This window comes from Bos indicus, chromosome 2, assembly GCF_029378745.1.
Source record: "Bos indicus isolate NIAB-ARS_2022 breed Sahiwal x Tharparkar chromosome 2, NIAB-ARS_B.indTharparkar_mat_pri_1.0, whole genome shotgun sequence".
NCBI classification, from domain to species: Eukaryota; Metazoa; Chordata; class Mammalia; order Artiodactyla; family Bovidae; genus Bos; species Bos indicus.
Window position 1 is genome coordinate 25,497,175 of NC_091761.1, and position 13,218 is coordinate 25,510,392.

The window sequence follows — 13,218 nt, forward strand, 5'->3', positions numbered from 1 at the left end:
CAAATGGAGGCCTTCTCTGTCTGCATCAACTAAGGTCATCCTTTACCTGGCAAGTACTACAACTTTTACAAAACACTGGAAGAAGTTGCCAAATCCTAGCCTTTCTTATAAATCTAGCTTATGCTCAACAACTCCTCAAATTTAAAAAGGTTCTTAGAACTTTTGAAATAATGAAAAATTTGTACAATTTAAACAATAAAAGACCTACAGATATAATATTAAGTAGGAATGCTGTGCTTTGACTTTTTGAAATTAGGAAACTAACTTGAAGAAAAGTCCCAGAAAACTGATTTTATAAAATTTGCTTTTCTGTTTGGCTTGACCCTCTTCTAAACTGCTTTTTGCTGTTTCAATTTTGTCTACATTTTAGTGGAAATTGGTCTGTTCATTTCTGAAAGCCAACAGTTTCCTCCAAGTGCTAAGAAATTTTCCCAGCAGCTAGAGAAAGTTACACTGTATTGTCCCACTGCTGAGGAGAGACCTGGGAAAATAAAACTGAAAACTATTTTACTAAAATAACAAAATGAAAAAGTTGGTTTGTGCTTCAGTTCAGTTCAGTTGCTCAGTCGTGTCCGACTCTTTGCAACCCCATGAATTGCAGCACACCAGGCTTCCCTGTCCATCACCAACTCCTGGAGTTTACTTAAACTCATGTCCATCGAGTCGGTGATGCCATCCAGCCATCTCATCCTCTGTCGTCCCCTTCTCCTCCTGCCCCCAATCCCTCCCAGTCTTTTCCAATGAGTCAACTCTTCGCACGAGGTGGCCAAAGTACTGGAGTTTCAGCTTTAGCATCATTCCTTCCAAAGAACACCCAGGACTGATCTCCTTTAGGATGGACTGGTTGGATCTCCTTGCAGTCCAAGGGACTCTCAAGAGTCTTCTCTAACAACACAGTTCAAAAGCATCAATTCTTCGGCGCTCAGCTTTCTTCACAGTCCAACTCTCACATCCATACATGTCCACTGGGAAAACCATAGCCTTGACTAGATGGACCTTTGTTGGCAAAGTAATGTCTCTGCTTTTGAAGATGCTATCTAGGTTGGTCATAACTTTCCTTTCAAGGAGTAAGCATCTTTTAATTTCATGGCTGCAATCACCATCTGCAGTGATTTTGGAGCCCAAAAAAATAAAATCTGACACTGTTTCCACCGTTTCCCCATCTATTTCCCATGAAATGATGGGATTAGATGCCATGATCTTCGTTTTCTGAATGTTGAGCTTTAAGCCAACTTTTTCACTCTCCACTTTCACTTTCATCAAGAGGCCTAATTAGTTCCTCTTCACTTTCTGCCATAAGGGTGGTGTCATCTGCATATCTGAGGTTATTGATATTTCTCCCGGCAATCTTGATTCCAGCTTGTGCTTCTTCCAGTCCAGCGTTTCTCATGATGTACTCTGCATATAAGGTAAATAAGCAGGGTGACAATATACAGCCTTGACGTACTCCTTTTCCTATTTGGAGCCAGTCTGTTGTTCCATGTCCAGTTCTAACTGTTGCTTCCTGACCTGCATATAGGTTTGTCAAGAGGCAGGTCAGGTGGTCTGGTATTCCCATCTCTTTCAGAATTTTCCACAGTTTATTGTGATCCGCACAGTCAAAGGCTTTGGCATAGTCAATAAAGCAGAAATAGATCTTTTTCTGGAATTCTGTTGCTTTTTCCATGATCCAGTGGATGTTGGCAATTTGATCTCTGGTTCCTCTGCCTTTTCTAAAACCAGCTTGAGCATCTGGAAGTTCACGGTTCATGTATTGCTGAAGCCTGGCTTGGAGAATTTTGAGCATTACTTTACTAGTGTGTGAGATGAGTGCAATTGTACGGTAGTTTGAGCATTCTCTGGCATTGCCTTTCTTTGGGATTGGAGTGAACACTGACCTTTTCCAGTCCTGTGGCCACTGCTGAGTTTTCCAAATTTGCTCACATGCTGAGTGTAGTACTTTCACAGCATCATCTTTCAGGATTTGAAATAGCTCAACTGGATTCCATCACCTCCACTAGCTTTGTTCATAGTGATGCTTTCTAAGGCCCACTTGACTTCACATTCTAATATGTCTGGCTCTAGGTGAGTGATCACACCATCATGATTATCTGGGTTGTGAGATCTTTTTTGTACAGTTCTTCTGTGTATTATTGCCACCTCTTCTTAATATCTTCTTCTTCTGTTAGGTCCATACCATTTCTGTCCTTTATGGAGCCCATCTTTGCATGAAATGTCCCCTTGGCATCTCTAATTTTCTTGAAGAGATCTCTAGTCTTTCCTATTCTGTGCTTATGAGTTAAAAAAAAAAAAAAGGACTAGAGTTTGTGTACCATGCTCACTAAATTGTGCTTTAAAAAAATGAATTATTGGATCCAACATTCTAGGTTGGCTCTTTCCTTTTCTCGAGAAGTTTTACTATAAACCAGTAACTTATTTCAAACTAAAAACAATGCTTACAACATACCTGACTGGTAAATTTAAGCAGTTGTAACTTAGTCTAAAAAAAGTGACCTTACCTGCCTTCTCCACCCCATGCAGAATTTGGTGTAATAATCACTTCTCGACAGTTATCAGTGTCTGTATTATACACATAAAGTTTCAATGGTTTTGCTTCATGTGTTTCAATAAGGCTGAACAGATCTTCAGACTGCAAAAGCATTACAGAAGAAAAATGTTTTTGTTCCTGAATTTTTGAATAAGTAGGTCTCAAATAGTAGATATCAAACCTAGTTAATATTTAAAACAAACAAACACACACTTAAAAGAACAACAACAACAAAACACACACAAAAACCAGATCCTGGGCCCCGCCCCTAGGCATAAAAAGCATTTCTTAAATCAGTATTATTAATGCCTACCTATACAACGCAAGGCCTCATGTTCAGTTCTGTAAGACCTAGTCAGTAATTGAGTAAAAGTTTTCCACACCCAAATTCAACATATTCTGCTTTCTTCCTATTATTAAGAGCTGGTTATCTGGGCACCTTTTTTTCCTGTCATTTGTAATTGAGTAATACATATTTCCATTAGCTAACAGACAAGGAAAAGGATCCAACTAATAGAGCTAAGCCAATTTTGCTACCTTAGAAAAAGAGAAAATGAAATCAATAATCAAAATGAGGATTTAATTTAATCTTGAGGTACAAGAGACATCTTCCATATTTCTGTTTAACACCCTGGAGCATAAGCTATCTTGATTAGCAAAGACCTAAATTTCAACTCTGAATGTAAAGTATGCAAATATACTTGAATTTATACATTAATGAGAAAATGTTAAATTATTTTTAGTATTAATAAACAAATTAATTACCTCATTCATGACTGTATCTGCTCCAATGATATAATCACTGTGAGGTCTAAGACCAGCCAGTGCTGCAGGAGAATTTGATTCCACTTCCTAGGATGAAGTGGAATAAAACCTGTTGTTATTGTTTAGTCACTAGGTCTTGTTCAACTCTTTTATGACCCCATGGACTGTAGCCGGACAGGCTCCTTTGTCCATGAGATTTGCTAGGCATGAATACTGGAGTGGGTTGCCATTTCCTCTTCCAGGGGATCTCCCTGACCCAGGGACCGAACCCATGTCCCCAGCATTGGCAGGAGGGTTCTTTATTGCTGAGCCACTAGCGAAACTTCCCCATTAAATTACTGTATATAAAATAATCTTCCAAACTGTATAGTTCAGTCCTTCATTAGAGTAATTTAAACTCTATATTTGTCTTATTAGAGACAATGTCAGATCAGAAGCTATAGGATACACCTATTTAAATCTCCCAAACATAAAAAAACCCAACAATATTTTTATAAATATTTAAAATATTTCTGCAGCTATTTGCTTTAATTTAACTTCTTCTAATGGATAAATCATTAGAAAAAAATTTTAGGCATTATATTTGCTTTTCTTTCTCAAGCTGTTTTTCTTTTTTATTAAGACATATTTTAAAAGCAATTTTGATTTTCAGAAACTAAAAGTAGCCTAATAATAATAATAGCCCTACAGTCTCCCAAATTGGAAACAACCACTATTAAAACACCTTTCTACACTGTTTCTTAAACTGCTAACAGCTCACAGTTGATACATACCAACACATGCCAAACGTTTTCATTTGCCCCATCAAAGCTGCAGAAACGAATGCTGACTCCCAACAAGCCCTGGCCACCCCACATGTTACTTGGTGTAACTGAGGTCTCTCGCAGCTCCAGTGTTTTACTACTGTAGATAAGCATCTTCACAGGTTTTTCAACATTTGCTTTCAGTAGATCTTTAAGAGTATCATTGTCTTTATTCTGTAAACATAGAAATTTTTCTTAATAAATAAAAATCTAATGCTAATTAGCTTAAGCATACAATGGCCCTACTGGAGAAATAATAACTAATGTAAATAAAATATTCAATAAGTAGAGGTTTCATTAACACTCAAATATTCCTCAAAGTAAAAGAATGTCAAGAAATTAGGAACTTATGTTAGTGTAACCGAGTAGGACTCTACAGGGCCTCTGGACAGGCCTTCCTCCATATCCTCTGCTGTAGCTCCTCTCTCAAGTACCCAGATTATAGGATCTCATGCATATTTCCTAAGTTTTTCAGATGCTAAAAACTACCACCAAAAGCAAGAAACAACGACTTGAAGATTATAAGCAGGCAGCCACAGACCTTCAACCACCAACCAATCAGGGAACTGTGCATGAGTTGACCACAACCCTGGGATACCCCTCCCTCACCTTGACTTCAAAAATGCTTTGCTGAAACCCTTCAGGGAGTCTGGGTTTTTCTGAGCAGGAACCACCAGTTTTCCTTGCTTGGTCCTGGAATAAACCTTTCTTTGCTGTACACTCTTAACATTTCGGTGTTGTTTGGCCTCACTGTGTGTCAGGCACACAAACTTGTGCTCAGTAACATTAGCAACAGCTTCTGACTTTTTTCTAATAGAATTATGGAATTTGCAGCCCAGCATTATTTGAAATGATCCAGGGCTTCAACGATAAAAAACTCTAAATACTCCACAAGAAGACATATTACTAACAGAGTTGGAGTGACTGATTTTAAAATCTAAAACATTGCTGGAGTTAAAGTTTAATTTTGGACTTTACTCCTCACATATACACTTAGTACAAACTGGTAGGAAATAGTATGTTAAATATTTCACTATGAAATGAATAAAGGCCATTGTGTAAGAGATGTCAGTAAGTAATGAACAAAAACTTAGACTGTTGTGAAAAACCAACCAAATAGAATCTACTGTCATAAGAATCTACTGAAATTATAATACAGTTTCCTTCCTATTGGACTTTCCTACATGTAAACTAAAGCAACTTTTAAAACTGGTTTTAAGTCTGCACTTTTGGAACACATCTCTGTCTAGTTTTATAACACTATTTCTATATGAGGGGACTGAGTGACAAGAAAATTGGCAAGTTATTTGAGAATGAGTCTTTACTAAATCATTTGTCAATAACCTACAAAAGTCTGACATTTTTGAAAAAGCAACAAAATCACATCTTTCTGCTTAAAAAATAAATAAATAGAAGTCTCCAGTGTCTTTCTTCCTCCCCCTAAACTAATCACTGGAGTGTGAGGTGTAGTATTCTATCAATATATTTGACATTCTCACCTTTACTAACACATGGTTATTTTATTGATATCATACTCTATGTACTGTTTGTAACTAATGAATAAATAAATATCCATCTCAGATAATCTGAAAAACTCTATTTTCAAAAGATGACAAAATATCATAGGTGAAACTACAAAAAGCTGAACTTACTAATCTTGAACCATTAATAGAAACAATAAAATCAAAGAATGGCTCCAGTCCAGCTCTATGTCCTGGGGAATTTTCTTGTACCTGTGAAAACAAAAATGAAAAATGCAAAGCTTAATTATGAATTAAAAGCTAAAGTTTAATATCTATCACTTCAGTTAAAACAGATTAATCTCATTTAAGAGAAAATATAGGTACTCAGTAGTTTTCTCATTTCTCTTATCTTCCAGATAATGTCTCTGCAGCTCCCTAAATTCTACTCATTCTTTAAACTCATCTCATGTATGAGGTTTTCCCTCTGGTTCTATTTCACATACTTTCCACTTTTTAGGGGGTGGGAGGAGACAATGCTCCCAGCATTTAGCACACGACATAGCAGACAGTTAATCATCACAACCAAGTGGCAAATTCAAATTAATTTATTCTATTTATCGCATGACTACTACTAGCAAGGTACCATTTGGTTACAAAACTAATGTAGGAACACAGCTACTGTTAGGAAAACATTTATCTGCTGAGCAACAGGCAAGAAGAAGGGGAGACAGAGGACACACGGACCTCTAATAACTGTAATACGAAAGCCAACAGGTTGAGAGTCACACGCACAAAGTTCTAAGGGAGAGGTTAAATCTGAGTGAAGAAGTTTCCTAGGGAAAAAAATGACATTTGAATTGTGCTTTAAAAGGAGGGTAGAACTAAGGAAGGATAAGGGGGATGAGAAAAAACACCTGAAAGCTGAAAGAACAATATGAGTAAAAACCCAAAAGAATGAAAAATGAGGATACTGTAGCTAGCTGGAGACAACAAGGTGGGAGGGGACAGAAATGAACTATGTGCAACATTCTGTGCGAATCAGCAGTTTTCAGGCTTTCATCAGATTCTTAAAGGGTGTCTCCATGACCCAAATAAAGTGTTAAAACAATGGATTTTTGCAATTCTTTTATTTTACAGGTGAAGATATCATTTTAGGACTTGCCTATGGACGGAGGAGCCTGGTAGGTTGCAGTCCATGCGGTCGCAAAGAGTCGGACACGACTAAGCGACTTCACTTTCCCTTTTCACTTTCATGCATTGGAGAAGGAAATGGCAACCCACTCCAGTGTTCTTGCCTGGAGAATCCCAGGGACGGGGGAGCCTGGTGGGCTGCCGTCTATGGGGTCGCACAGGGTCGGACATGACTGAAGCGACTTAGCAGCAGCAGCAGCAGCATGGTCTCAAAGTAGGGAAATGGTAGGGATGAAATTCAAAAGTTTATCTTATTAACCATTAGTCCAGTAAGAAGGATGGAAAGAAAGAATGGAGCTAGACTTACAGAGGATTTTACTTGGAAGATTAAGATTTACCTAGCTTCTCAACAACTCAAATGTTTAGCATCTCAAATTTGAAATGCATTAAAATAAACTATTAAACTTCCTAAATCCGCAATAACACAAATATCAGGAGCTAGTAATGGCAGTGATATGACAAAAGAGCAAAAACTTAATAGAAACAATTTTGCATTTCCTCTAAAATATTTTCAAAATGTTTTAAGAATTTTTATTCTGCTTGATGTTACTAAATACTGTCAAAACTACCCCATGAAGAGAGTTTGCATTGATATTTGTAGGCTGATCCTCTGTAATAGCCCAGTTTTAATAATCAATTCTGAGGCTAATGCAAATAAAAGATTCACATCCATCCACACACAAATCTGCAGCTATTCACACAGTAACAAATCATATGAATACTTTCAAAACAGAACCCAAGTTGTTCCCAGAATATGTTCTTCTAATACCAGACTTCACAAATGAGACTTAATCTTGAACTGATGATACATTCATTATTTTTGAATTAATACTACCTTTTATTCATTTAAAGCCAAATTATACTATTATTGCCTCCAAAGAAGTAAAAACTAGATTTTCTTCATTTGTCATAGTAAGGAATAGTTATAAAAATGGCTCAATGTTTAACTTACTAAAACTGATCTTGCTTTAAGTAAAATTTCCTGCAAATGTGGGACTAAAACCATTTTTGTAAATTAAACAAGTTAAATATCAAAAAGATTTATTATTTAAAGGTGTTGGTTCTAATAATCAGTACATACCTGCTAATTTTCTTTATACCCTTTTCTTAAATGGGGCTTATTTTATATTCCATATTTTATCAAGCAAAATGTCTAGAACCCAAAATGGCACACAGATTTCTCCTTAAATGGCAACTCAAAAAGGGAAAGGGTGGCTGCCTAGAGCTGCTATAAGAACCGAGAGGTTGAGTCACAGCTAGCTGGCAAAAGGTCACGATCCTCTAGGTGTAAAATGCCTGTCTGTTAGGTTCCTATCATTTAGGTGTGAAATGCCTGAGGTGTGAAAAGAAGATAGCTACTGTAGACCCTAGAAGCCCCCTCAGAGAGGAATTTCTCATGTAATAGGGTCCACATCTAATCAAATAATTCTCTGATTCAGAGTGTTTCCAAATTACCACTTTTTTTTTTTTTAAAGAAACCAAGTAGTCCGTTGATCAATTTCAGACTTCTCCGCTGAGGCTGCCAACAGTTTACCTTTACCAATACCTTTGTAATGTCATCAGCCTAGAAAGGTGATCCCACACACTGATTCTTATCGTGCCACCCTCTAAGTATCAAGTTTTACCACTATCTGTTTGAAACAGAAAGTCTCCAATACCATTAGGATTATTCTTCCCCAGAATTCAAAAGATTCAATAGCTAAATTTGGATTCTAACATAAATAAACCAAGATAATCCTTTCCCTAGTTTTCATTTTCATCTACGACAAACATCAATCTGTTTCTAATGGACCCTGAAATTAATTTCTTTCCTAAATTTATTTACATTGTTAGTACAACTCTGGCAATGAGGTATTTTACTTAACTATGGCTAGGAAGCCAGCAGAGGGAGCCCTAGAAAATGCTCTCTTTGACCCTGTTTAAAGCAGAACTTCCTACATTTTATAGCATGGAAAATAAACTCTACAACACCGCAAACTAAACATCCACACAGGCAAGTTTCTCTGGCAATATTATCCACTGATGAGACTCTTTCAGGCATTTAATCTCTCAAGCATTAGATTATCACTCCACTACCTTGTCCCCTGTGAGAGATCTCTTGACTGTTGATTCATCGCCAGCTTCCTGAACCATCTTAATTACAAAAGAAAAAAGAAAAGAAAAAATACATATACCTGGCTCCATGGGCTAAATACCATGGGCCAAATATCATGCAAGTTTAAGATGGATAAATTAAATCTGAAAGTTTAATAATTAAGATTTTACATGACTTTGAAAAAATGTACAGTGAAAAGATAAAAGAGTTTTAGAACAAAAACCCTCTTGATTTTGAGTCATGGTTTGCCTACTTAATAGCTTTTTGAGCTGGGAAAAGTTTACCATCCTGGGTCTCAATTTCCTCATTTGCAAGGAAGAGAGAACAACATCTACTTTGGAAGAATAATGTAGAGATTGAGTGAGTTTAACTTCATGAAATGCCTAGTGAAGTCTCTGACATATGATAAGAGTCATACAAATCTTAAGTTCAACTTCCTATCTCCACAAACTACCACCTGAGGGCAAATTTTTTTAAGCTATTAATTCCTGGACACTGCATTATTTTTCTGGCTATGTACTAATTCTCTCACTCCTTAAAAAAAAAATAAAAAGAGGAAAAGACACAGAACATTAGTTAGCTAAGAGGAGACAAATCATTTTCTTAATGTTGTCTCTCAAAACTCAAATCTGTATGGACAGCAGATCTAAACATAAAAGGTAAAACAAAGAAGCTTTTAGAGAAAAACAAGAGAACATCTTTTGGATCATCAAGTATGAAGACTTCTTAAACCGAACACAAAAAGCTAACCATAATTTTTTTTTAAACTTGACAAACTTTACTGAAACTATGAACTTCTGCTCATCAAAGACACAATTAAGAGAGTGAAAAGATATGCTACGTATTCAACAAAGGAATTGCATTTAGAACAAATCCCAAACTACTACAAATCAAAAAGGAAGAGTGAAACCACAATAAGACACCACATCACGTTCACAAAAACTGCTAAAGTAAAAAGACAGTAACAAGGATTGGTAAGGATGTAGAGAAACTAGAATCCTCACACACTGATGGTAGAAATGTAAAATGGTGCAGCCTCTGTGGAAAACAGTTTTGCAGATCCTCAAAATGTTAAATACAGACTTATTGCGTGACCTAGCATTTTCATTTCTACGTATATAACCAGGAGAAATAAACGTGTCTGTGTAAAAACCTGCACACAAATTTCATATCTGTGCTATTCATAATAGCCAGAAAGTGACAATAAGCCAAATGTCCTTCAACTGATGAATGAATAAACTAAATGTGGTACTTACAGAATGGAATATGATTTGGCAATAAAAAGAAATTAAGTATTAACACATGCTAAGACATGAGTGAACCTTGAAAACACTGTGCTAAGTGAAAGAAGCTAGTCACAAAGATCATATAATATGTAATTCCATTTATAAGAAATGTCCAGAATAGGCAAATCCACAGAAAGGAGATTACTAGTGACCAGGGGATGGGAGCAGGGGGAACAGAGAGCAGCTGCTAATGGGTATGGAGTTTCTTTCTGGGGTGATAAAAAGGTCCTGAATGAAGATACTAATGATGGTTGCACAACTCTGTGAATATACTAAACAACCACTGTACTGTAAAGTTTAAAACGTGATTTTAAAGGTATGTAAATTATAAGCTCAATAAATCTGTTTAAAAAAGAAGACAGACAACTTAAAGAAATGGAGAAAAGGTTTTAGCAGATACTAAACAAAAGAACAATGGACTGGTTCAAAATTGGGAAAGGAGTACATCAAGGCTGTATATTGTCACCCTGCTTATTTAACTTACATGCAAAGTACATCATGCAAAATGCCCGGCCAGATTAATCACAACCTGGAATCAAGACAGCCAGGAGAAATAACAACTTCAGATATGCAGATGATACCACTTTAATGGTAGAAAGTGAAGAGGGAACTCTCATCTCTTTGTGAAGGTGAAAGAGGAGAGTAAAAAAGCTGGCTTAAAACTCAACATTCAAAAAACGAAGATCACAGCATCTGGTCCTATCACTTCATGGCAAACAGGTGGGGAGAATGTGGAAACAGTGTCAGATTTCATTTTCTTGGGCTCAAAATCACTGCAGATGGTGACTGCAGCCATGAAATTAAAAGACGCTTGCTCCTTGGAAGAAAAGTTATGGCCAACCCAGACAGCATATTAAAAAGCAGAGACATTACTTTGCCAACAAAGGTCCAACGACTCAAGACTATGGTTTTTCCAGTAGTCATGTATGGATCCTAGAGTTGGACTATAAGGAAAGCTGAGCGCCGAAGAATTGATGCTTTTGAACTGTGGTGCTGGAGAAGACTCTTGAGAGTCCCTTGGACTGCAAGGAGATCCAACCAGTCCATCCTAAAGGAAATCAGTCCTGAACATTCATTGGAAGGACTGATGTTGAAGCTGAAACTTCAATACTTTGGCCACCTAATGCAAAGAACTGACTAATTTGAAAAGACCCTGATGCTGGGAGGGATTGGGGGCAGGAGGAGAAGGGAACAACAGAGGATGAGATGGTTGGATGGCACCACCGACTCAATGGACGTGACTTTGAGTAAACTCCGGGAGTTGGTGATGGACAGGGAGGCCTGGCGTGCTGTAGTCCATGGGGTCGCAAAGAGTAGGACGCGACTGAGCAACTGAACTGAACTGAACTGAAGGGTGTGACCAGAAAGGGAAAGAATGCTGGTTACATGAGTGTGTTGTTTCTGAAAAATTCATCAAGCAGTACACTTACGTATAAAAAGTCTTAAGATATGGTCCTTCTATCCAAAAAGTAGAAATGAAATCACAATCTTAAGCACATACACCTAACACCTCACCTACAAGGGACACAGTTTGAAAGCCAGCAATTAAGTCTAAAAGGACTGAGCCCAATGTAAAGGCCACAAAGTAACTTGCTCTAACACTCATTCTTTTTAACACCATAAAAAGAAACACTTCTCCATAAGCACTCTAGAAAAAACAGCTACAATAAGCAACATGGCATTTGCTACACATTTTATACTCTTCCAAGAAGCAAAACGTGAGTTTATGACAGAAACTGCATAGTGAAGGGGCAGCCATCTCTACTACATAAAAATAAATTAGCACCAGTGATTGGAAGCTGGATTCTGAATCACCAACTATACATAAATAATCCCTAATGTGGATTCACTCAATCACTACAGGCAGTTTCAGTGGATTCTGAGATTGATTTAGTGAATCATGACAGAACTGACAAATGTCAAAATAGAGAAGTACCCAAAACTCATGCCTTAGTAAGGGTCACCCCAGGAAGAGTCTGTACCCATTAAACAGCCGCTCCTCATCGCCCCAGACCCTGGTAACCACTATCCTAGTTCCTGTTTCTATGGATTTGCCTATTCCGGACATCTCATATAAAATCATTCAACATGTGATCTTTGTGACTGACTTCTTTGTGTACAGACCTAATCGTTCCATACTGGGTTGATTTCCAGTGAGGTATTCATCTCTTTACTTTGCACTTCCATCTAAAGGATCAGAACTAATACCTTAAAGCAAGGAAAGGAAACCACACACTACTTTCTGAACCCAGGATATCACCAGACGAGCTGTTTTATAAGCTTATATGCAAAGATATCCAAGCTTCTGGCTGGTATACAGGAGATGTGGGTTCGATCCCTGCATCAGGAAGATCCCCTGGAAGAGGGCATGGCAACCCCCACTCCAGTATTCTTGCCTGGAGAATTCCACGGCCAAAGGAGCCCGGTGGGCTGCAGTCCATGGGGTTGCAAGGAGTCAGACACAACTCAAGTGACTGAGCACCCATGCATGCACTCACAATTGTGTGGTAAATAATTTTGAAACAGACTAGAAGAGTTCAAGGCTCACCTGTTAAAATATTTCTTCTCACATGCTCTACCAAAATAACTCAAAAGATATTGCTCTCCTGATTCTGACCCTATAACTTGTAACATATAGAGCAATTGGAAATAAAATTCGGATAACTAAATGAAGTAAAAACCCATCACTATATAATAGCTTTCTAGAATAGATCTGTAGGTTAGAAAAACGATATTAAAAGAAATCAGTCTGCTCCAAAAGAAACTAAAACTCTGACAACATGCCACCTCCTTTTATACTCTTCAAATACCAACTCAGGTACTTGTCTCTTAGGGAAAGAAAACTTGCTTTGTGACCTCAGGCAATAATCTCTCCTGCTCCTTTTCTTTAGCTGTACAGTGAGGAGGCTGACTAGATAGTTTTTAAGATCTAATGACTCAGCAAGAAAGAAATCTCTTGCTAAGCTATCTACTGATTCTATAGTGTAGATCAAACTCAACAAGATCGTTTTAAATCATATAGACTTTTAGTCATTTTAGTTCACATGTTCAGTAACAAAAATGGCAAAGCAATGAAAAGAACACTGGC

The 13,218-nt window shown here is 37.4% G+C and overlaps 1 protein-coding gene across 2 annotated transcripts in view; it reads right to left on the minus strand.

Moving 5' to 3' along the window:
* Positions 1–13,218, minus strand: part of GORASP2 (golgi reassembly stacking protein 2) — a 30,944-nt gene that overhangs the window by 11,147 nt on the left and 6,579 nt on the right. For both annotated transcript variants that reach the window (XM_019971040.2, XM_019971031.2), the window contains exons 2-5: positions 5,748–5,828; positions 4,066–4,269; positions 3,293–3,379; positions 2,499–2,629 (exon numbers count right to left, since the gene is read on the minus strand). In XM_019971040.2, the coding sequence (XP_019826599.2) occupies positions 2,499–2,629; positions 3,293–3,379; positions 4,066–4,269; positions 5,748–5,828 (503 nt within the window). The remainder of the gene's footprint in view (positions 1–2,498; positions 2,630–3,292; positions 3,380–4,065; positions 4,270–5,747; positions 5,829–13,218) is intronic.